Genomic DNA, 26,662 nt, shown 5'->3' on the forward strand with positions numbered 1-26,662 from the left:
AATTTTTTGCAATGATCATCACACTGCTGTACATAAACCCTCTTCAAACCATAATACAAACTGGACAGGAAATGGAGAGAGGGGATTGAAGGAGCAAAAGAGAGGGGTGTGAAGTGGCTGACAACAACACAAAAGAATGTATTAATAAAAAAGAGTGTAAGGGTTAAAAAAAAGAGTGTTGGGCAAAAGCCTGATGATGGAAAAAAAAACATCATTATGTCGTGGCATGGGAGAGACTCTGACAAGTTAAGGAGAAGCGGGAAAGACAGTTATTCACCTCAAAGCGCTGGGAGCTAACTTTCTTTCCTTTCTTCATCCATGTGATCCGTGGCTTGGGCTCACCTGCTGCTTGGCACACAAAAGATGCCACTCCTCCTGAAATCCCTGTCTGGTCCTCTGGAGATTTAACGAAATTTGGCAAGCCTTGAGAGGTGAGGTGGAAAGCAGAGAAAAGGTACACACAAAAAAACAAACAAAAAAAAAAACAAAAAGGAGAAAGAGAGAACAACCATTAGTGGAACTGTGATTGCACAAAACCGTGTTAAACTAGTTATTACGTATATTCTTTTCACTGGAACAAAGTTAACAATTGAACCACTGTTGCCATAACACCTGCAACTGAGCCCTGAGAGAGGATTTCCCCCTCAAGTCATCTAATACTTCACAAAATGGCCTATTCTTTCAATGACATCTTCTGAACAACAAAGTTCAATATGGCCCCATGCCTTTATAACAACTCATATATGAACACAAAGGGAAAAAAGTTTTAAGGAAACAAAAGGATATGTATTATCATAAAACTTGTCGACAACAGTACGGCTAGTATTAGTAGCAAGAGAACTGGTAGCTGAACAACATTTGGGTTTGTTTTTGAACAGACCATTCACAGCATGATACAGATCAGTTTTCTGGGGGAGCAGCTCACACACCCTGCGATTTTGTCACGCATTTGTAATATGAACAATAATAAGACATGTTTCTTCACTGCTTTAGCTAGGTAGGATAGCATAAAGATAAAGACATGTATCGCTTTAGTCAGTCCAAACACGTAATGGCTTGTTTGAGCATTTGGCAGAATCACGGCTACAACGCAATTTTCCGTGGAAAAAGTGGATGATATGGGTAAAATGTGAATCTCATGGTACACCCAGATATAAATAACATAGTACACTCAAGATATAATCCAAAAAACTACAAGCAAGTCTTTGTTGTTGCACTTACAACGGCTCAGGTAATCTACAGGCATGACTAAGGTATGACTTTAAATACAAATTTGTGCTGGTCTGCTAGATGATGAGATAAAGACTGCAGTCATATCAGTGGTCTGGAAAACACTGCTGTGTTCTTCACATTTCATTCCGCCCTCATGGTGGGTGAAGTCTAGATGGTAAACCTCATGCTGCAGAAGCTCACAAGGGTGATTCTTGCAAGAGTTTTGCAGCATGACAGTTATCACCTAAACACAACCGTCCTGATGGCCACCATGATCCACCAAATCCTATTCACTTTAGTGTGGTAAACCTCCTATTATTGGACACTTTCATTTGCCAAATAGATTAATCATGGGAAACAAATACACTTGCAAATAGGGTATTCTATCACAATTTAAGTGACTGAAAAATGATATAGAGTCCAAGAGCACTGTAAAACAATATACAAACAATTAGTTTGTTGAACTTTAAAGCTAAAATATGTCATTTCTGCGCAACTAGCGCCACCAGACAGAATCACAACAATAAACATTTTTATAAAGTAGCTTTCGTGAATACTCACTCCGTTTGCCGTTACAAACAGAGAGCACCGCCCCAAAGTTGTGCCAATGAGTCAATGTAGCTGCTCAAAAAAACTAAGAAAGCATTATATAGTGCCACAGAGACACACTGTTTACAGTTTTTGAAGAAATCAACCTACGAATGGTTTACTTATAGTTCTGCAAGTACAGGAGAACATATTTTAACATTTAATATTTTATCATTTTGACATACACCGATCAGCCACCACATTAAAACAACCTGCCTGGAGTCATGTGACGCCACGCGAGGATCGGATGTGTGAATGGTGAGCTCTGCGCACTTTGCTAGTTTTAATACTTTTTATGACATAAACTGGTGAGATTCGATACACTCTGTTCCATAACTGTTCTAGGAGGACAATATATCAAAGAATTCAAAATCCTCGGGCTCTGGAGACATTGAAAGACAATTACCTGCTCAAGCTGATGCCCCCGAGCAGGCCGCAAGCCTGGGAGTCGACTTAGTCGGTGAGGTGCGGGAAATGTGGCGAGAGATGCTGAACATGTCGGCAATGCTGACGAAGGTCGTTGCTGACTTGGAGGATCTTGCTGTGATACGTCGATCAATCACTGCCATGGAGGCGAAGTTCACTGATGTGGTTACAAGAGTGGGTGATGTTGAGAAACGGATCGATTACCTGGATTCATTGGAGAGGGAATTATCTGCTAATCCGCTAGCGACCAAGGTGGATTTGGAGTGTGTCTGGGAGAAGTTCGAGGTCATGGAGGACCGTAGCCAGTGGAATAACATCCATATCGTTGGAGTCCCTAAGAGAGTAGAGGGACAGGGTAAGGTGAAGTTCCTGGATGGGCTCCTTCCAAATCTGCTCAACATAGCAGGCCATAAGCTGGAAATCAAGCGAGCTCACAAGGTTCCTGCTCGGCGATCCGCGGAGGGAGACAGGCCCCGATCAATTCTGGCCAAATTTCTGATATCATCCGATAAAGATCTTGTGTTACACGTGGTGAGGAGTAAAGGAAGGCTTTTTTGGAAGAACCACAGCATTTTCTGGTTCCCAGACTTTGCAAATTCAACAAAAGAGAAACGTGATCGATTCAAGAAATGCAAGAAACTTTTACATCAATGGAAGGTCGCTTTTGCACTGATATTTCCGGCCAAATTGAGAATAGATGCTAAGGATGGCCGTAACACATTCACCTGCCCACAGCAAGCGATGTCCTTCATAAAGTCAATGGAGTGAGTCATCTTGTTGCACTCATGTTGCAAGCCTGAGTGGACCGTCTCACTGAACATTCACTTGACTGTTTGAGGAATCTGCGCGCTCTTTTTGTGCTGGTTCCGCCTATCGGTTGGAGTTTATTTTGTAGAGTATCACACCTTCAGGACAATTTTATGGCTGTGAAGTTCTGTCTCACTAAATTTTTACAGAAACACCAGACTTGAGCAATCCAATGGCAAGGTTGTTGCGGGGGTTCTCATAGGCGTGCATGGACTGTTTGAGTTTGGAGGGATGGACGCCAGTTGGCGCTGTTGTGCGTAGGGTTAATGCGCATGTTTTTCTTTTTTCTGTTTGTTTTTTGTTCTGGGGGATGTTCGGGTTTTGACTGTTGAACTAATATTGGAATGTGGTCTTTATAATCTTGTTTTTGACACACAATCATGTCAAATGTTAATATGAGTGGACTGTCTCCACGTGGAGTGTGAATGGGTTGGGGCACCCCATAAATAAAAGGAAGGTTATTTCTTTTAAGCGTAAGAAATATTATATCGTGTTTTTTTTTTTTTTTAAAGCGCACCTTTCTCCGCAGGAAGCTGAAAAATTTGGGAATATATGGGGTGAGCATGTTTTTTATAATGCTGGCTCGAATAAGCAGGGGAGTCATTACACTATTAAGTAAACATCTACAATTCAAATGTCTCAAACAGATTAAAGATAAATTAGGAAGAGTCATTATTGTTTTAGCTGAAATTCAGGGACAAAGTCTTATTTTGGCCAGTATTTATGCACCTAACATTAATAATCAGGGTTTTTTTATAGATCTTGAAGGGATGTTGCAATTCGCTGGCACCCCTCAAGATATAATATTGGGAGGAGACTTTAATCTTTTGATGGACTCAGTCCTTGATCGTAGTGAAGCAAAAGTCTGCAAGCCCCCTAGAGCAACAATGACGCTTCACAAAATATTGGTCTTACAGATATTTGGATACTTTTGATCCCATCTGGGAAGGACTATACATTTTTTTCATCAGACTATAGAATTTACTCCTTTATATATATAGTCCCTCAGTTCATCAGTTGCTGATTGCTCAGTTGGAAACATTTTAGTCTCAGATAACGCCCTGGTGTGTTTAGAGGTGTTGCCACATATGGAGAAAAATAAATCATATAGTTGGCGCTTTAATGCATCCCTTTTGCAAAATCCTGAATTCCAACTAACGCTAAAGGCTGAAATCAATGTCTATATGGAGACCAACTGGTCCTCAGTATCCTCTGTGGGTGTGGCTTAGGAGGCACTTAAGGCTGTTCTTGGGGCCGGATCATACAATATGCCTCATTCACCAAAAAATCTAAAGCACAAGAATTCGTGGAATTGGAAGGGAATATTAAAAGTGCAGAAGCAGATCTGAAGCACCGAATGTTGTCTAAAGGCCTCAGGAAATTGATGTCCCAGATTACATTCCAGTAAGTTACATAGGCCGATGGACAAATGTGGGCTAGGCCTACCCAAGATTTAGTTTTATTATTATGCATTCGGTCTCAGACATTTGGTTCATTGGTCACTTCCACCTGAGAGAGCCCCTCCCTGGTTTTGTATTGAACAGGAAGTTCTTGACCCTATTTCGCCATTGCAAAGCCTTTCTATCAAACTAACTGGAGAAGTTAAGTTACACCACATTATCTCGCATTTGCCCTCGGTATGGACAAAAGTACCCAGAGTGCTTATTTCGGACATTTATTTAAATGTTGCCACGAGCATATGGCTAAACCCAAAATTATGTATTAATAAGTCCCCTTTCTGCTGGACAGAGTGGATTGTGAGGGGGGTTAATACACTCGGTGACCTATATGAGAGTAGAGTGTTGAGATCCTTTGAAAATATGGTTTAACATTTTGGGATTCAATTCTTTAGGTATTTACAGCTGCGCCACATGCTCTGTACTATTTTTGGGAGTAGCATACAGCCCCCTAAAGCGGCAGATACTCTGGGAGTGGTGATTACTGCTTTTGGAAAAGGTCATGAGGCATCAGTGTATTACTCCCTGCTAATTCAGAGTCTGGGGGATGGAGTTTCAACTTCTCTCAAGAGATTATGGGAGAAAGATTATTTATTTAAACTGAAAGTTTATTTAAACTTGATATTGGAGGAGGGAGTGTGGGCTATGGTTCTAAAAAACATCAAGTCTACATCTAGAGATGCAAGTTTGCAAGTAGTTATGCAATTTATCGATTCTATTGGACCCCCTCTGGATTGTATAGGCTTGGTCTTAAAGACACACCCACCTTCTGGCGATGCCAGTCAGAAGAGGGTGACACAACGCATGTTTTTTGGTGGTGTGTTAGGATACAAGAATTTTGGTTGAGGGTTCAGAGTTATATGTGTGACATATTGGGCACTCAAATTTCATTTTGCCCCAGACTCTGTATTTTAGGCGATGGGGCGGTGAATAATATAGGGGATAAACACATAAAAAAATTGGGTCCTAGCCAGTGTTATGATCGGCAGACAGGTCATCCTTAGGGGATGGAAGGCGACTGGAGCACCCTTGGAATGCTTGGGGGGAAGGGTTATAACCCCATATAATTTGATTCTGTATATTCTGTCATGTCTATTTAATTTCCTATATGGAATCAATAAAAACTGTTTATAACAACAACAACAGAAAAAAAAAAAAAAAACCTGCATAATATTGTGTAGGTCCCCCTCATGCCTCCAAAACAGCGCCAACCCATATCTCACAACAGCAGTGACACCTAGTGGTGTGGATGTAGAATCATTCAAAATCAATTGTTTTCAGATGCCATTGTAGAAATTCACTATTCACAATCAGCCATTATTAATTTAATCCAAGAGTGAAAGTGTCCAATAACGGGGCGGTTACTGAGATTGAGTATTATTTAGCTGGTCATATGATTCTAAAATGGCGGCCCCCATGAGGGGACCCTCTCCATGTAGAATTAAACAGCATTAATAAGGTTCCTGATAAGACTAGTGTCCTCATCACATGTGAGTACTCATGATTTTATACACATGTTTCAAAATTACAATTCATTTTTTTAGGAGTAAAACTTTTTTTACATTTATTGAGTGCACCTTTAACAACAGCTTTAGCATATCCAAAACGTACCAAAAAAATATTCAATAGGGTTGCAACGTTATGAGATTTTCACGGTACGATAACCATCTGAACGGTTTCACGGTATCATGGTATACGGTATTACATAATTATTATTATCAGTTACAATGACCCTTAAAGGAGTGAAAACAGAAGGTTTTTTTTTTTTTTTTGGTTGAACAAACGCTTTATTATAATTGAAACTTGAAACCATTTTTTTTTTATTGAAGTTTGTGTTAAAAAAAAAGTCTCCCTTTTGAAAATAAATAAAATAAATAAGAAAGCTAACAGAATTATAATAATAAACCGAATTATAAACATGATACAAAAAATAGCATGTAATTATAACATGTTATATAACTAAAGCATGTTAGTTTACATGTTAGCATAGCATGTTAAATTAACTACTAAATAAAAAATAACATCAGCTGTGTGAGCTTTTAAAGTAATGTTCTGAGTATTAACAATTAACATTTACTGTAGGTGCGTGACAGTGCATCCAGACTGCTCCTGTCTGTACCTTTAACTCAACTGGTTTTGCTTCAGGACCAGATTTTACATTGGAAATCAAGTGGTGACACACCATAGTAAAACCATAACCTGTATTTAATGTATCCTGGGTCGCATTTCCTTCTATGTTGCACAGTTTTGTTCATGGTTTTCAAGAACAACGACATGCATCAAGTGACATTGTTGTTGTTGATCTACAGGAAGTTTTCTCTCCCCCCTTTTAAAAATTGAAGAGCATATTTACTTATATGAGCCCATTATTATCCCGTTTGTTTCCTAATTTCAAACATAATTCAAACACACAAAATACATATTACACAGGAGGAAAGGCTCCTCATCGCCATGGTTAGGTCAGTATAGCTAGTCTTAAATAATAGTAATAATAATAACAAATTATTGTATTTATGAAAAAATAAGTACTAGCTGAAATACATCTTGAAACTAACTACAACTGCCACTGTTGATATGAAATGAGGTCTAATAGAGTCTACCTTTAGATTATTTAATATGAAACTATAACATTGTGTCAAAATATAAGTTACTTTTACTCATGTGAAATCGTGAAACAGTTTTGTAAAGGTGATGATGTATAATGAAAAAAAAAAGAAAATTAGCGCATAGCACAGTGTTGCTCTTTTCCTCCTCAGTGCTGTTTGGCATGTCAGGGCTGCCTACTGTTTGAGAGGTTCGACTTGACTAATGCTTTAAACTAGAAAAGTCTCACTAGAATTGAAATTGGTCACATCAGTTTTGAGGTCTGTGCACTGCAATATCGAGTGAAGCCCGGTTGTTGCACGCGCGCGCCAGAGAGAAGAGCAGATCATGTTCGCGAGCTGGTTCCGTTACACTCGTGCGAAAGTGCAGATGAGAAGCCTTTAGCTGATTGCGAGATTGTCATTAAATCTGGTTCGGGAGTCCTAAATAGGCTATCACTTGGGCGGCCACCGAAATATCTTCAATGGAACCATGGCATTGTTCTTTCCCTGCTGTCCGCGACCCAGTCCGAATAGACCTGCGACCCACTAGTTGAGAAACACTGCTTTAACTCACACACACTCATGTCAGACCCCCTCGCCTCTACAAGTCAGTAAAAATCACCTTTAACCTTATCTGAGTACATCAACCCCAGGATTTTTTGATAATCGTGTACTTGATGGGAGGACACAAAATTCATTATCACACTGAAACATCTCCAGTGAACCCCAGGACACGCTCGAATATATCACAGTGTCCTAGCAGGCAGTCCACGGTGGGAATCTAATCATCTCTTAGAAAAGGGAGAGATAAATTACAGCAGTGTGGATACAACATGCAGCAGTACATATGATGCTCTTGGATGGAACAAGCCAAGGGAATATGCTGCCACTGCAACGGTGTCCTTCCTCCTTTATACTTCGATCTTATACTTAGATCTGAGGGGCAGAGCTGATGAAAACAAAATCCATAACTAGTTAACATAACATAGCGCCTACAGGTGGGGTGGTGAAGAACTGACTAACAGGCAGGGGGTGTTTGTTAAATCATCACTACAGTGTGCCAAGCGGCTGATAAGAGAGGCTGTTTGGAGATGGGGAGGCTGCTCAGGCTGCCCTTGCTCTAGGACATAACCCCCACTGGAGTTTATCTGAGAAGACCCCAACTACTGTGAGACTGTTTGTGTGCATGCGCCTTTATGGCTGTGTATCAGTAAAATCTAAGCCAATGTGTACCACACTAGCACCCCTCTGACCCACAGGAGTATTGGTTGGCCTGACATTTAAATGACATTTATGTGTCGGTTCCCCTGGAGACCAGTTTGACTTGCACAGCAAAGCAATGCAAACCCTCGTAAAAGCTTTTTTTGTCATTTTTATCTCTGTTATAGCCACACAAGACTGTTACAGTTAGCTACTGGTACTCTCATTAGAAAACCACAAAAAGATAATTTTTTTACTGCTGTTTGGTCTTTTCTTAATTAAGATGACGTGTTTGAGCTCTCAGTGATGTATCATTTAAGTATCAACTTTGTCCCAGATTCTCCCACTTCCATTGGATAATATTCAATAGACACAAATGAGTTGTTGGTGTACAGTAAAAGTGTATAAAATGTATAAAGTATATAAAAAGAGCTATAAAATGAATGTGGAAAGCATAGCTCAGATCATTTGGTCTCGGAAGAATTTGATGAGAAATGTTTGAGTTCATATTAAAATCTCTGATTTTTGATTGTAGTCTTATCTTGGCAAATTGAAGAACAGTTTGAGAGACTTTTGAGATCTTTTTTTTTTATTTTTAAACTCAGAACACACGTGAGATTACTGGAGATTACTTTTTTCCAAGAGAAAAATTTAGGGAAGGACAATTTGTTCTCTTTTTGATATAAATTCTGCCACTGACAATTAAATCTCCAATATGTTTTTTCTTTCCTATAGGTCTGCAACCCTGCCCGAGAATTTCCCAATATGGATACTTGGATGTGCATGTTTGTATGAAAGCTCAAGATTAATGTCAGTTTGGGGCCTGGGTAGCTCAGCAAGTAAAGACGCTGACTATAACACCTGGAGTCGCATGTTCGAATCCAGGGCGTGCTGAGTGACTCCAGTCAGGCTTCCAACCAATTGGCCCAGTTGTTAGGGTGGGTTGAGACACGTTAGGTTATCCTCCTTGTGGTTGCTATTATGTGGTTCTCGCTCTCAGTGGGGGACGTGGTGAGTTGTGCGTGGATGCCGTGGAGAATAGTGTGAGCCTCCACATGCGCTACGTCTCCACGGTAACGCGCTCAACAAGTCATGCGATAAAATGCGTGGATTTACGGTCGATTCGTCCTCCGCCACCTGGATTGAGGCGAGTCACTAGGCCACCACAAGGACTTAGAGCGCATTGGGAATTGGTTCCAAATTGGGGAGAAAAGGGGAGAAAAAAATAATTAGCATCAGTTTGACTTTCAAAAGTCCTTCTTCAACATCTGCCATGATATTTATACTAGATTTTATCAGCATGTAGGGGCTTTCCCCCTTGTTTAAGAGCAAGGATCAGTGGGCATTAAACCAATCTGGGCACATGCTTTGAATTAAAGTACATATAAACTGACGAAAGTTTAAGCAGATGAGTTGCATGAATGTGCCAACAGAGTTCCTGGCAAAAGGCAGATTTGAAAGGATCAGTGGGTGCTGGTGAAAGCACATCCTAAAGTAGTATACAGTGTTAATAATAGCCCCTCAGAACACTAATCTGAGTACACACTGCCATCCTGCACAACTACTTCTAGGGATGTGCCAAACCACATACAGTATTTTCAAAATCGACTAGTTGGTGGGTTTTCTGAACGACTAGTCAGGCTTAAGGAAGCTTTGTTTAATTAGGCTGGTTAAAGATTCACCTATCAGGACACATTTCTTAAGAGATATATGCAGTTCCAAATATTCATAAAAAAGTGGAACTTTAATGGCTGTAGTGGCAGAGCTTTAAAGGGAATTACTTCTCAGAGAAGGTTTTACATGCTAAAACCTTCTCTGACAATCTGTTATTGCGATTAACAAGTTAAGGTCTAGTGAGTTTTCGTTTATCTAGATTTTTTCCCCAGCTTTTTTTAAATGTATTTTTGTATAGCTTTAATATTTTTTGGCGCTAGTGCAGTCAAAGCAGGCCCTTTTTTCAACAACATTTCTGCAATAAGACCAGACTAACGGATCGGGCTCATCGGACCGATACCCGATCCGTCTAAAAGCTTCAGTATCGGAGCCCATACCGATCCAGGTATCGGATCGGTGCATCCCTAATCTGAACCCTGGTCTCCTCCGCTGCTGACACGACATGCTTTCAGTGCTCCACAGGGGTAAGCAATCAAACTTGAACCAATGCAAACACATCTAATAGGAGATGACGGCGGTCCAAGAGTTGGCATAATGTTGCCGATACAACATTCCGACCTCCCGTGTGATCATGTTGATGAGAGGCCAGTGAATTATCGTCTTCATGTTACATAGCCAACAGACTAGCATTGTGCAGTTGTGCCCTCAGCATGTTTGTAAATTGACAGATGAGAGGTTCAGGGCTCAGGGTTACTTGATGCTCAAAGATACATTGTTGAAAGCAGAGGGCAACCAGGCCTTGACCTCCCAGGTAGCTGTGCTGTTGTCCAAGTCCTTTTGTATTAACCAACCCAATAAATCCACAGGCGTCAGAACAGGTGGCCTTGGACTTTGGATTTATTTCATGCAGTCTACAGTCAAGCTTTAGACAGTGGCATGTGGCCAATATAACGGGGGTAAAGACATGTGGGCCACAAATTCCTGACAAGAAGAAAGAACTTTACTTTTACTTACAAATGAAATTTACTTGCGTCACTATGTGGTGTCCATTTGCAAAATGGCTATTTGAGGAGTATTCCCTGAAGACAACTTATGTTGCAAAATGCATCAGAATTTCATAGGAATGTTTTAAGCATTTATATAGCTTTCAAGAAAAAAGGCTTTCAATTGGAGATGACAAATGGACACCATCAATTAGCAGCATTCCCGCTCCACTGAAACACCCAATCCGGATCAAGTACATGAATCAATACGCAAAACAGAGTGCCAACCATTCTTTCTCATTAAAAATGGATTAGCGAGTTATCATTTTCACTCGCGTGCTTAGCGGAAATGTGTCCGATGCTATAAGCTGCGGCTGTTTTAGTGAAACTTTTCCATTAACTGAGTTTTAGATATTTTGCAAGATTTTGCTTTCAGTTAATTCTACATCAAGCCAGACATTTTGCAATATCAGTTCAATATCTCTGGTTTTCTTCATTAGCAAACACAATGGCTAAATCAAATGCATTTTCATCTACTGTACATCAAATGCTCATGGCAGTAAGTATGCTTTTAGGCGAAATTACGATTTGCTGTGGAAGTTGGAAGCTAGTAAACACTTCATTTTCAAAGGACTTGAAAGAGTTCAACAGTTAGGGAAGCAGTATTCTGAGAGCCACAGAAAGACGATAAATAAACGATCTGGTAAGTGGGTGAAAAATATATAAATAAAAATAAATCAACACCCACTGGGAAACCCTTCCCTAAGTGATCACCATGTAAGGCAGTAGTTGAGCATGCCACTTTCCAGCTTGTTCAATTATTTAGGAGAATGTGGAGGAAACAACTCTGAGTACAATTATGCATTTCCACTCCTTCTGTGAAGTGCATTAAAGTAATGGCTTTCCTCCTAAGACACAGATTATCTGTTTGAGAATTATCTTAAGGCTTGTGCATTCCCATGACCGGAGCCCTAACTATACCCCCTTAGAGCTGAGAGAAACAAAGATTAAATAAAGTTCCCCATTCTGCTTGAGTGGACATAACACAGCCAATGAAAATCACATACTAAAAGCATTAGCACAATGTTCCCTCATGCATCTTTGACAAGTTGATGAAATAAGGGCTTCCTGTTAATAGAGGTAAGCTGTATCATATGAACACGAGGTTTAGTGGAGGTTTAGCATTACTTCAGCCTTCAAACCCCATCGAGGTGTCTTCAAAGCAGTTACTCATTATCTGTGGTATCCATTGTCGACATGATATTGGATCAAAGGAGGAGGCAATCAAGAGGAAATATTGTTACTACCTCATTACTCAGAATAAGTCTATTGTTCTATCATGAGGGCTGTCTCAAAGAGAAAACGTTCCTGTTTAGACAGAGCCATCAATATTAAAACATTTACTGGTGCTAGATGTGAGTGCATTCCTACTGGGATATTTTTATGATGAGCACACACACAGAAACCATGAGAACAATAGGCTGGTGTCACCCTGGGCCACACTATTGGCTAAGGGTGAAAAATTACATATTTTCGACTAGTTGCGGGTTGCCTGAATGAAAATGCGACTAATTGTCTCAAGGAAGCCCTGTGTAATTAGGCAAGCTTTGGGTTCACCTGAACACGATCGGATGCATTTCTTAGGGGATGTTATTAAATAAAGCTTAAGATGCGATATTGCATCTTACGGAATGGAAATGGATACTGGGGTCTCGAGACACGTTTTTAAAAGGTAGACTATTTTTCACTTGACATTCTTAAAAATGCATAGATTGTGAAAGGATGCTAAAGAGAGAAAGAAACAAAATTATGTTGTTAGACATCCATCTGAATGTGTATGGCTACAGCTGTGGTGCTTTATAAGGGCATGAATTTAAAAATGTAATTTGTGCGAGAGAAGGTTTTGTGCAAAAAGTCGAACAGCTAAAGCACTGCATGCTGTCAGCACAAACAAAAAAGCACTGCTTCTAAAACAAAAATCTAAGAAATCTAGATATATTATTTGACATCACTAATCAACAAGTCAGTTGTTGGATGAGTAGACAACCGTTGTGACCAACTCTTGGCAAAAGGACAAGAGAAATGTTAGCATGAGATGGCTACAGGCAGCGAAAAGCCAAAAAATATAGACAGAAAATGGGTATAGGAAGTTCTGGGTGCACTCAGAAGCTTAAAGCAGCCAGGCACTATGAAAGATTAAGCAGCCGTGAAATATCGCCGGATTGGAATTATTTTGAAAGGTTAACCTAAAGTGATCACCTGTGACCATTAAGAGTCTGCGTACTTCAGGTACACTGTTACTGAAGGGTAAAAAAAAAATGACACAAACATAAAAGGTTGTAACGCAGGCTACTTTTTATTTGCTTTGACCTGCACATGATCCAAGTTAACCTTTACCCTCAGAGGACAAATATAGTTGATGGGAAGCTGAAGGAGAAATAAATTTCAGCTTCAGCTACAGTGGAACACATTAAGACTTGGTGAAATGAAAATGTAGGAATGGAAATTCTGCCTAAGGCCAAGTCTGATTTTTCAAACAAGCTTTAAAACTTGTTCCTTTGCTCATTTGTTTATCAAAAAGTTGTGGAACAGTTAAACTAATTTTAATGTCAGATAAATCTATGCAAAAACAAAACCTCTTGGTGTCTAGCTATCCATTCAAAGCCAGGGATGCAAACTCATGAGAGGTGAAAAAGTCAGGGGTTCCAGAGGTACTGTATATTTTCAGTTGAGTTTTGTTGTTGTATTTAAAGCTTTGTGTTTCAAGTGTTAAAGCTAAAACTACTGTTGTACAGTTGTGCTCAAAAGTTTGCATACCCTGGCAGAAATTGTGAAATTTTGGCATTGATTTTGAAAATATGACTGATCATGCAAAAAAATGATGTGTGGGAAATTAACCTTTAATTGCCATTTAAACATGTGTGTGTCACCTTGTGTGTCTGTAACAAGGCCAAACATTCAAGGGTATGTAAACTTTTGATCAGGGCCATTTGGGTGATTTCTGTTATCATTATGATTTAAAAAGGAGCCAAACAACTATGTGATAATAAATGGCTTCATATGATCACTATCCTTAAATAAAAGACAGTTTTTTTTTTTGCATGATCAGTCATATTTTCAAAATCAATGCCAAAATTTCACAATTTCTGCCAGGGTGTGCAAACTTTTGAGCACAACTGTAGAACATTTTATCAATCAATTTGGGCAAATTAGCTTAAAAAGAGGTGACTTTAGGCAAAAGCTAAGTAGTTTGCATTCCTGACCCCAACCCGTCCCTGAAAAGGTGTTTGTCAGTTTGGGGAGGGACTATCTGTTTGACTGACCAATTACAGATGAGAGAATATTTGGGAAATCCATATAAAAGCAGTTATTGTTTTTGCAATTCTATTTTGTGTTGCTAATGCCGCAGAGATTACACACTTCATATTTAAGTCACAGATACCAAGCCTGAATTTTCACCATTGCATGAATATTTTATATTTAAATACCATGTGTTTAAGCAACACATTTCTACCCCTGTATATTAAGTGAGTGTGTGTATATACTGTTTTTGGAAGTTTTTTCATTCCAATGCATAAACAGCTCTGGAAGAACTCAGAGGAGGAAGGCAGCGCACTGTTAAAGCTGTTAGTTAAAGGGCAGACGTCACCTTGGCACAGTCTGTGTCACTGACTGACGGGTGGGGAGAAAAAAGCTTAAGTGCCCCCCGGAGGAAGGACACGAGGCGGGGATGGGGTAGCAGAGAGGAGATCAGCGGCTAGACATCAGGTGAATGGGGACCAGTTTATGGGTTACGTCATCCATCATAGCCAAAGCCCCACTGACCCTGCTAACCAAATTAATCAGCATCCCAAGATAAAGGCCCCCTTCAAGATCACCAATTTACTGCTCACATCTTTACTTCTGCCCTTTTTTCCAAGTCGGCAGTATTTAAACTTTCACACCATGTGTCAGAAGAAAATTTAATTACAGTCCTTTTGGGATCTGAGCACAAATGGGCCTGGGCTTGACTTTGGCATTCATTAAAATTAATTCACCATAGCAGGTCCATAACTACAAAACATGCCATGAGACTGAATACAGGTGTATTTAGGTGGTAGCTGTGATATGATAATTAAAGACAAAAGCCTTTTCTTCATAATATTATAATATCCAGAAACTAAGGTTGCTTTGGTGTTCAGGTTGGTTGCCCAAGTCAAAAGAGCCCACCCACAAGTCTGGTCCCTCCTCCTATGTGTATTGGGCAATTCTCACGAAACCTGTTAAGAATACATCCTGGTCATATCTTTCATGATATGTTTCATGAAAATCACACTTTTGGCCATTTTCCTATCCACCAAGTGAAAGTTCATAAGTCTCATCTAATTCTCAGCAACAGCACACCTCTCCTCAACAAGTTGCACTGGTTGAGGTATAATTCATGTCTTTTATGCTTTTCAATGCTTATGCTTAAAGGTGCTTTATGTAAGATTGACAACAAGCATTTGAAATGGGTACTGTAGTCCAAATTCAAAATATTGGAGAGTTGTCTGCCCCACCCCAGACTCAAAGCCCCAGAATTAGCCAACTCAGCATCCATTTTAAAGGATTTCTGAGCTTTAAGCTGTCTCCATCTTCCAAAGGCATCTCCAATATTTATCCTTGTTTTACTACGCCTCTGGTCATGGTGATTTTTAGACAGATGGTGAGGCTTTTTAGGTTGGGTGGTATCTGTTATCTCTGATCCAGTTCGTTTGCTGGCTTCCATGGCTGCAGCATGCAGTGTTGTTTGCCTGCAAACTTGTTCAAATCTGGCAACCCGGTGGTGTCTAAATACTATTGGTGAGTGGGCAGTGGGCGGGATCACACAGGTCAAAACATAAACAGACATTCCAGCCCAGAATTTAAACTTCAAAGTAGAATATACTGGCTGTAGCACTGTTATCGGAGAAGCCAGTATTTCAACTTAGCATGTTTCCTAATTCTCTAATGACATATTATGGTCATTTTATGATTTAGTACAGTACAAAATATGACATATAGCACCTTTAAGGATTTACAACAAACTCCTAACCCTATATGAGCAATAATAAAAGTCATGCTTGCTTTAGCAAGCACCAATAACTAACATTTAAAGACCTAATATTGGCAGCTTGCACTATAGCCAATCCTAAATATGGCACTAACAGTGTCTAATATGGAAATGGATTTGTGTTAAAACAGTTAACACAATATAAATGATCTTACAGTTTTGAGAAGTCATTTTACACACTGGTGATAAAATGTTTGGCTCTAAGGAAATACAAAATATTCTACTCCAGGCACCTGGAGTGCATGCATTGCATACTTTTGCAAGAATGTCAGAACAGAACCTGTTTAGAAAACCAGCTCATGAAATGCAGTTCACTATTGTCAGTCTATGCAATCCTGGAGGCCTATATAAAGCCAAGTGTGCAGGTCACATTGTTTAAGAACAAAGTACATTAGTCACTGACAATTCTGGGGTCAGCACAAAGGGTACGAAATAAAGGTTAAGACAGAAAAGGATGAGGAAAAACCAGCATTGATGAGAAGCAGGGGGATGTATAAACATCACACAACAAAATGTCATAAGCTCTCAGATGCAAGTCTCTACTAATGTGATTAGCTGTTCATGTTTGTGATTACATAAAAACGCTTTATTGACATTAATAGGCCGAAGTGTCCCACAAATCTCTTCTAAGATAAACCCTCAGTAAAGATCTGGTGTCAACGTGTTAATGGGGTACGAGAACGATTGTGTTTTTGTTTTTTTTGTTTTTTTAAATTTAATATAGTTTTTATTATAAATTATTTTACCAGCATAACATTTTAAGTGAAAAGTTTCATTGAAAAATTTACACAAATTTGTTGTCTTTGCATTTGGTATGGGTCTGTAAACCTTCTGGTCATTAATTTTTATTTTAGAAAGAGAAACTAATTAAGAAAAAAAAAAAAAAAAAAAAAAAATATATATATATATATATATATATATATATATATATATATATATATATATATTATTATCTTTGAATATTCCAAAATTGAAAAACTTGAAAACAAGTTATTTTTCATTTTCTCCTTTGCTGCAAGGAATGAAAAATCGCAGGAAAAAAAAAACCAGAAAATGCTTGATTTCTCAACGTTTTATGTGTATATAGTGCACTCCTTTTTTTGGCCAAATTCAAGTGCTTTCAGCAATCAGATGTTGCATACTTCATATTTCAGGTGAGAAATTAACAAATTTGCCTACTAATCTAACCTTTTTAAAATCTCGCTTTTTTCAGAGTCTTATGCAAGAGTGCAGCGTTTTTAGACACCGTGTCAAGTTAAAAAGAACTTCAATTGCTAAAAACGCTAAACTTGACTGACCTCAATCAGCGGATCAATTCCTTGTGGAATTCCTTGTGGAATAGCACAGTTTTTGACAGAACACTGTCCAGTGCTAGATAATTAGCTGATGAATTGGAAAACAAAGACCTGCTTCCATCTAAAAATACTTTTATATGACATTGCATACAATGAACAGATGTATCAAGAGCACGTTAAACGTTATGGATTTGGTTTTTCATTATAAAAAGGGTGTGTGTGTGGCACAAGTGTGTTTTGCCTATAGCAGTCAAAAATGCATAACACATTGAAAACTCAAGCAATTTTCTGGTTTTGTTTTCCTGCAATTTTTCTTTTCCTTGCAGAATAGGAAAAAGGAAAAATGACTCCTTTTCCTGTTTTTCAATTTTGGAATATTAAAAGATTATCCCAAAACTATTTGTTTTTTGATTTATTAGTTTCTCTTTCTAAAATGAAAATGTAATCACCAGAAGATACATGGACCAGTATGTCACCTTTTTGCTTTAATGACAGCATGCACTCGAGCTAGCATTGAATCTACAAGTTTGTGCAAAACCTGATTATCCATGTTATCCCAGCAAGATTTGAGAATGTTCCAATGAGCATCTTGTGTTCTTCAATGGAAGTAAATCTGACCATTTTTTACAAAGAAGTTAACATAGTCAATGTCACAAATTAGCTTATTTGATTAGTGACCTAGAAATAGTGCAGAATCTTAAACATGTTTTATTAATTTACATGTTTTCTTTGTTTTATATTTTGAAAATATAAAACATTAATTACAAGGCTTAAATTAGAATTTGAATCCCAGATTTACAATGTGCCCTCCACTGTATTGGACCATATAATCATAATGCATTGGTGAGCAAGTGGAAATGCATGCTGGTGCTGCAGTTTTAATCTCGTTTGATAATGAAGTCGTCGTCACAGCAGCAATATTATAAGGTGTAAGTGCCGTGTGAGGATGACATATGTACATGTATGATGGTTCAAATGGTTTTTATGGCTGCCCTTGAGTGAAGGACACTAGATGATCTTGTCATCAGATGACAGTGCTCTATCCGGGCCATGAATGAGGATTTGATGATCTGTGATCGACCAGTGAATTTAAGCTATTCATCTAGACATCAATAACCTCAGCTGACCAGTCCTTTAATCCATTCCTGTGATATTGCTGTTCTGCCTTATGCAAACCATCTGCCGTCTCCTTTTCTCTTTTTCTCTCTTTTCTCTTTCTCTTCTCTGGTGGCTGTCATTGAAGGATCACAGCTGGGGACTAACAAAATTACCTTCCAAGTGGCACTCGATTAAGGATATGGTTACTTTTAATTAAAAAGAATCAATTTCTATACCTGTCAATTTCACTCAGTGACCATATGGACACTTGAAAACACAATCCAATTTGCCACCAACCACCCAGTCGACCCTGCCCAACCCATCAGGAAAACAACACCTCTTCTAATTGACTTACAGAGGTGGTTTTCTAAAAAAGTGCTCCAATTTAAAATGCAAAGGGTGCTCTTTGAAAGCAATCCACAATAGTCAAGTAGTTCTAATAGCAAGTCATATTAGAATTGAAACACCATCAACCAGTAGTTTTGAACAAAACATTTTAAGACCGCAATAAATTGCATTTCCTGTGTCAATGTATTTCCCCTTGAAACTTGGAAGTTGGGGTGTGACATATCGATGGGCTTTTGTAAATCTTTTAAAAGCACTCTAGCATATAGAGACTAACAGACATGGATTTCATGGGGTCTTTATGATAAAAAATTAGCTTAACTGTGATCCAAATTCAATCTTTCCATTTTGTACGAGATTTCTGAAGTACCTTCTATTTTGTCCAAAGAAATTAAATATCCACAACCTTCTTGTCATTAGAGAGCTAGAGAATTACATTACAGAAAAAATCAATATATGAACACATGGCTGTGGACTGCCTCTTTCAACATCCAAAGACAAAGAGCATGAGGAAAATTCCACTACGACTGAGAGATGAAAAAAAAAAAAGTAGTTTGTCAAATACAGCTAAATCAGATAAATGCAACATGACTTGAAGAACCTTGAAGAAACCTTGTTCTGCCAGTTTTTTGCAGTCGGCTTTAAAAGTGTTTGGTTTTTACTCACCAGACTTTTGACAACATGTAAGCGTAATGCAACTGAAAACTAAAAAAGCTATTAAGAAAACCGAGAAGGGGGCATCATCATAATATATATATATATATATATATATATATATATATATATATATATATATATATATATATATATACACACACATATATATACATATATATATATATACATATATACACATATATATACATACACACACATATATATATATATATATATATATATATATATATATATATATATATATATATTAGTTTTCATATATATATGTTTTCACACAATATAGTATGCAAGATTGTACATTTTATACTCACATTTTAACTTGTGTACAAATGTACAAATTTCACATTCTATCAATTTATATGATGTCATGAAATTACATTTTTAACAATGATACAAGCTGTTGTCACTGTTTGAAATTTCATACAGTTTGTTTACAAAATATTCACAAGGTTGGAACTAATGAAAATAGAAAATATTTACAGCGTTTTCTGAAGTTACAATTTTTCACAATTTATGATTGTGCCTTTTAAATATTTATGTATTTACACATTTATTACACTTACTATATTACTACATTTTGTAACATGTTTATATGCACTTTTGCGATATACATTGAGTTTACATTGATAAGTATAACAAGCGCTAAATTGGTACTGTCTCTTTAAGAGATCAGCTCCACAAGCAAATGTTTACAGCTGAATGAGCGTGGCGCACATTAAAGAGAAAGAATTTGCATGGTGGTCAGTTTCCTTCAGGGCGCGTGCTCACGAGACACAAAACACTGTAAAAGACTAAGCTGAATCCAGCTTCTTAAACAGCTTTTTATTCAGTAAATGATTGCGGCACTCAAGTTCTTCTCTGCCAATATAAAACTCAAGCTCTGGAGAATAAAATCTGAATATTTACTCACCAGTGGCTGATAAAATACATATTTTAGTCACACAGAGTGAAATTTGGTTGCATATGCGAGTGATTTAATCACTAGAGGGCTGATGTGTGTGAAGGCCTGGAATTCCCGTGACGCATTATACAACACTCAAGTATCGTTCACCACATACACTCACTGAACATTTTTGTTCATGTAATGATACAAGTTAACATTTCTTATGTGTCATGTCAGAACAGCTACAGATAAGTTTATTTCTTTCAGATATATTCAGATTATATTCTGAAAGACTGCCTCTTAAAAAACGAATTCAGTGATTGAAGGCTGTTATTTAAACCTTAGACATGAAGTTTAAAGAAAGCAATTGTAAAACAGATTCCATTTAAGCAAGTTGGTTGTCTTTGTATATCACAAATGAAACATATCCACCCAAACAGGATTCATAAAAGAGCCTGCACTCTCTTAGAAGCAACTAAACACTGTGCAATCTGAGTAAACCTGCCTTCTTTAAACATTCAGCCTGAGAATAAATATCTGCCTTCATTTTTCATCTGTCTGATTTAGGTAAGATGTGTTAACATGGTGATCAACGTTTGAGATGCTCCACCCTGTATATCTGGCTCCACTGCCCTATAATTCAGACAGTGGCAAAGTTCTGTTCTGTAATGTTTAGCAAATCAACTCTCACTGATTACAGACAACAACATAAAAAAGCCAATTTGTGGTAGTCAATATTTGAACCTCCTTCCTATTTTTAGAATTTTATTTGTTTTGATCCATCTTCAAGAAAGTATTTATATCCGAGGGATGCCACCAAAGCGCAGTGTCAGGTTTGGATCTTAGCGCCCGAATTCCAGTGCATAGCCTTATCTAGATCAGAATTGCCTGAAACCTGTTCTCGACCTGTCAAAATCACCTACAGGAGCTAGTCTAGCGTGTGATGACACTAATGAGGGTGCTGTGTTTATTGTGCAACCAAAATCCCAATAATAACCAGAAAAAAAAAAGATTTTGTGTATAAAGCAGGACTTTTAACTATAAACAAGCCCTTGGCTCCGTTACAATGCTCTATTTTTAAGTATTTATATAATTAAGCTTTTACAGCCTATGCATTTACAAAATAAGGCATTTTGTATATATACATATTTCACCAGATGAGGTTTTTTATTATTATGCACAAGATATGAAGTTAGAGACACGATGTATGGACACATTTCCATTTTTCTTTGCATACCCTCAATTCAAGAACACTTTAAAAAAAGTAAATATGCATTGAATTGAGGATAAAAACATGGCTGAATATTGTCAATGATGAAAGAATTACGCCTTGTCCTTTCCAGACGCGACATGATAAGATTCCATCGACAAGCAATCTGTCTGTCACTAGGGATGCACTTGGGGGGGGCCTGGGAAGCTCAGTGGTAAAATACGCTGGCTACCACCCCTGGAGTTCGCTAGCTCGCTAGTTCGAATCCCAGGGCATGCTGAGTGACTCCAGCCAGGTCTCCTAAGCAACCAAATTGGCCCGGTTGCTGGGGAGGGTAGAGTCACATGGGGTAAACTCCTCGTGGTCGCTATAATGTGGTTCGTTCTCGGTGGGGCGCATGGTGAGTTGAGTGTGTTTGCTGCGGTGGATGGCGAAGCCTCCACATGCGCTATGTCTCTGTGGCAACTCGCTCAACAAGCCACATAAGATGCGTGGGTTGACGGTCTCAGATGCGGAGGCAACTGGGATTCGTCCTCCGCCACCCGGACTGAGGCGAATCACTACGCGACCACGAGGACTTAACAGCACATTGGGAATTGGGCATTCCAAATTGGGAGAAAAAAGGGACCCCCCCCCCCCAAAAAAAATAGCACCTCCAGTGCCATTCTAAATGCATAATATAAGTGAACCGGACTATTGAGCATCTACATCTGAGATGTTGTTCGTGAGTAGCGCTCAAATATTGCGCATCGTGTGAAGGCTAAAAATAGCCACGAGTGTGTGTGTAAACAGAGCAGCGCCATTCACTGATGCACTGGAGCTGCGTGTACATTTTATATATTTACTTATTAAACACAGCCTTTTGTGATTCACAGAGAAATCGCACGTCTTAAAGTGGCTTTGAATAAAATGCACGAGTCATATGAACTACTTTGTGTTTTTATGGTTCTTTTATGTCATTTTTTGAGCTTGACAGTACCAAACATGACTAACACACAGTACCAAACATGACTAACACACAGGAGCTGATACCGATCCAGGTATCGGATTGGTGCATCCCTACTGTCCACACCAGGCGCGACGCAACACCGCATATTAATACACTAAAATGAAGATAATTGATAATAAAATGTAAAAAAAAAAAACAGAGCAATCACAGACGGAACAGTCTGTTTATTGAACGCAACTAATTTTCTCACTTAAGCTCCGTAATGCTTTCTACAGTAATCACAGAGGGGATAAATACACAATCACACACACACACACACACACATGTTGGTTCAGCTATCCTTATGAGGACTCTCCATAGACATAATGATTTTTATATTGTACAAAATATATATTCTATCTGGTTAAAGCGTTAACCAGATTACAGAGTTTACAGGTGTTACGCTGTCATGACAACAACGTTGTAATGTTGGACATAACACAGATCCAATTAATAAGCAATTTTATCACACTAAAATCAAGTTAGCATGTGTAAAGTTTATGTTAACGAGGGACGAGTCGGGTTTTGAACAAACTCCTAGCCCTAAGTATTAGTAATAATGGTGCTTCCCTTAGCAAACACCACTAATGAGAATTTCACATCAAATGGTTCACTTAAAAATTAAAGACAGATATAATGAGATGTTCTGGATTTGAAAGAATTAAAATATTAAAGGGATTTTTCAAATGGCTTAAAATACAGACAGGGTTACTTTGCATCTAAGATCTTTTTGAAAAAGACGTCTTCGAGATAGCACAGGCGAGATTTTGAATCACAAAGGCTTCTTGACTTTGAAAGTGGCAAAAGGAGTCAAGAAGAGAAACTTCAGGTTACACTCAAGTTGGTGCCACCTCTGAATGACTTGATAGATTTAAAGGTTAAATGAAGTGGGTGAAAGAGAAAGACACCGAGCAAGCCAGTGTGAGAGTGAGAGGCCTAATGGAATTACAGCAGCCTTGTGACAGTGGTGCAGATGGGTCACATGGTGAATTAAATGGCTCTCTGACCCGTGCCAGAACTGAGCCTTGACCTCCGCTCAACCCACGGCACCCGCAACATTGCCATGTCACTCACGGCGCATCTCAGCAACCCGAACGCTCATTCACAAGGACAGTGAAGCTGAGCGGCCCACACAGTGTGGTATTGCGCTGCTCTTTGAATCATAGCAACATCAAAATGCATCGCTCATCTAAGCTTGAGTGAACTGAAGAAAGTTGAAAAAGGTGAACAGACAAGCGGCGGGGTTAGGGAGCAGCGAACGCTTTGTTTGAATTTCGGGTTCATTTTGTGCCTTGCGAGTGAAACATTAGTGTGTTCACCCATGCTTGCAAACAATTCCACAACGCTATGCACTTCCAATTTCACAAGGTACAGGCACAGGAAAAATTAATAGTCAGCTGAAATGTTGTACTTACTGTCTGCCTGAGAAGAAAACTGCACGCAGCTCAGCAGTAGTAGAAGAAGTAGCCTGACATGCAGCAGGGGCACTGACAGGCAAATATTAGGCACCATGTTCCAGGTTGGCACTGCTCCCCCACTGGTCCCAGCACTGCTCTCTCACGCAATCATAGACTAAAACCTGAAAAACACAGAGACAAACATACATTTAATCATTTGGTTCAAGATCGGACACTTAAAGGGATAGTAAATAAATGACAGAATTTTCCTTTTGGGGCAAGCTATCCATATAAACCATTACTAACATATGTACAAAGTGAGGTGTGGGCATGATGAATAGAGTGGTCTGCCCAGGGGAAACAAGGTTAATGAGGTAAGCAAACGCTCTTTTATCAACTAAACTAAACCTCTAATCTGCTGCCGGTTAGCTAAATATCAAGAGGACATGAGAGAATTTAGAATTCCCAATTGTCAGCTGCTACTAAAGGTGCCCATTAAGATTCTAAAGTGGCTCAACACAGATGGCTCCAAATCTCCTGAAGTGTATCGTATTACTGTATAGCTACACAAACACTCACACAATCCAGTTCTCAAAGGATGAATGCTAGTTTAAATCAGTGCTCTTTTAATATAGGAGGACAACGTAACTGCAGCAATATGGCTAGTTGGGGCGGAAGGTGCTTTAAATACCTGAAAGGGAGAAACATCATAGAGAAGGACAGGACACAGAAAAGCTATTTCCAGCAGTTCTGTTTAAATGATAATTCAAAGACCCACACACACCTGAAAAATTATAGGTAGGTGCCATAAGAAAAAATATATTATCAAGACAAAAAGAAAAATCCTGCACACTACCATACCAGGGATGGTCATTTTGTCTACTCGAGTACTCAGAATAATTACTCATCTAGTACTCAAGGGGCAATGACATGTACATAATTGTATATATAATAACATGTCTGACAAACGTCTTTGGCTGCTGCATTACGTCTTGTTGTTCCAGTGTATCGTCCATTCATTATTATAGACTGTTATAAATCATCTGTTACAAAATGTACAAAAGATTGCATCATCAAAATATAATGCATCATATTTTGTCATTATGTTAAGATTTGCTGCCCAACTCAATGAAAGAATGTGCACGACGTGCGTCTGTCTGATCTTACTTCAGGTTACCATAGTAATCTTAGTAAGAATGCACCAGTTTTTTTTAGTGACTGTCTGAACTATCTATTTTCAAATCAAGGTTGGCTTAACAGGAGACGCCATAACCATCGCATTTTTAAAAACAAAGGCTCCAGTATCTTGCAAGTTGAGGAATATTCTTCTCTGCCTTCTCCTAAGGACCAGCCTATTACTCGAATGCTGAACGCTTGGGCTCAGATACACCTGTCTTCTGGCTGCCGTGTCTGTGAGACGTGCCAAAAGAAACAATGAAAAAACAAGAGATCTTAACAGGGCATATTTAAAGAGTGTGTTGTTTATTTTTTCACCCAAACAGCTTTTGTTAATATTTCTTGACAAGACTTGTATGATAAAATAACAAGAGCCAACATACACGTTGAGTCAATGCTCATCTATACCAAAAGACTTGCTGGCATTTCATTACCGCAACAATCTATCTCATAACAGCTCTTAACTACATTTGAAGGCATAACAAATATAAGAGCAGTTTTTGTATGATTAGATTGACAAGGACAAAGCAAGAGATTACAAACAAGAGCATTATGGCTCTGAGCTTGACCTAGATTTTGAAAATGGCGATAGGATTAGCCAACTGATCCACTTTTTAATAAATACTACAAAGATGAAAACCAATCATTTAAAACCTGCCTGCCAATCATGGGCCTCTTATGCCACGTCTGACTGTTTTCTCAGGCTGGGGTTACAGAGAGAATGAGTAAATAATCAGACAAGAGCACAATAGCTGAGTGAGCATGCACATCAGGTGAGCAGTGATATGTTGCAATAAATGCGGAACAAACAGCCATCGATCTCATAACACTGTTGAAAAGTCAGGGCTTAAATCTTGAAAACTGGGCTACTAGTATAGATTACTCAAATTGAGAACACTTTCAACATAAATCTGAGGATTAATAAAGACCTATGACCTAAATAAAAATCATCACTGGACAAATGCCACTTGCAATTAATCACGTGCATCTTAGACCATGTGAGATATTTAGTAAATATTTTTTATTATTATTAAGTTCAGATTTATGCATTAACAGAATTATTTGCACTGCAAAAAAAAAGTGCATGGCATACAAGTACTCATGTACAAGACAGGCAGGCAAGGACGTCAACATGTAAGTAAAAAAGACCCTATTTACTTTCTTACTACATGTTCCTGGTCTTATTGTGATTGATTTATCAGTGCACTTTATTCTGTCCATAATATTTAAACAAAATGTAATAACTTGTGAAATATATATATATTTTTCCTTTTCTGGTGACGCCACTAAGCCCTCTTCTTTTTGCTTTTCACTTTCCATTCAATACCTGATGGATAAAACAAGGCCCGCCCTATTTTGTTTCCAATGAATATACAGTTTCACCCAAAATTATGCCACATTTTACATCAGTAAAATGGGTTGTTCACTTTAAGACAATGAGCATTTTTACATGCACTTCTAAAGTTCAATTTCAGTCTAGAACAATAACTTGTCTTTTTAAAATGTCATGTAAACGCTGTGGTCTGACTGAAACTGTCCAATTTTTGCGAAGTATGACTAACAGACCTACATAGATAATGCAATTGTAGCTCTGGTTTTTCCAGCATCTATATGTTAATCACATCACAACTGACCTTATTCACTTTGTA

General features: G+C 38.5%; 1 protein-coding gene across 9 annotated transcripts in view; it reads right to left on the reverse strand.

The window, feature by feature from the left end:
• LOC127441395 (receptor-type tyrosine-protein phosphatase F-like) overlaps window positions 1-26,662 on the reverse strand; it is a 318,186-nt gene that overhangs the window by 151,399 nt on the left and 140,125 nt on the right. For all 9 annotated transcript variants that reach the window (XM_051698771.1, XM_051698769.1, XM_051698767.1 and 6 more), the window contains exons 2-3: window positions 23,856-24,019; window positions 278-423 (exon numbers count right to left, since the gene is read on the reverse strand). In XM_051698771.1, coding sequence (XP_051554731.1) covers window positions 278-423; window positions 23,856-23,952 — 243 coding nt within the window. In that variant the 5' untranslated portion in view covers window positions 23,953-24,019. The remainder of the gene's footprint in view (window positions 1-277; window positions 424-23,855; window positions 24,020-26,662) is intronic.

The sequence above is a fragment of the Myxocyprinus asiaticus genome, chromosome 5, assembly GCF_019703515.2.
Source record: "Myxocyprinus asiaticus isolate MX2 ecotype Aquarium Trade chromosome 5, UBuf_Myxa_2, whole genome shotgun sequence".
NCBI classification, from domain to species: Eukaryota; Metazoa; Chordata; class Actinopteri; order Cypriniformes; family Catostomidae; genus Myxocyprinus; species Myxocyprinus asiaticus.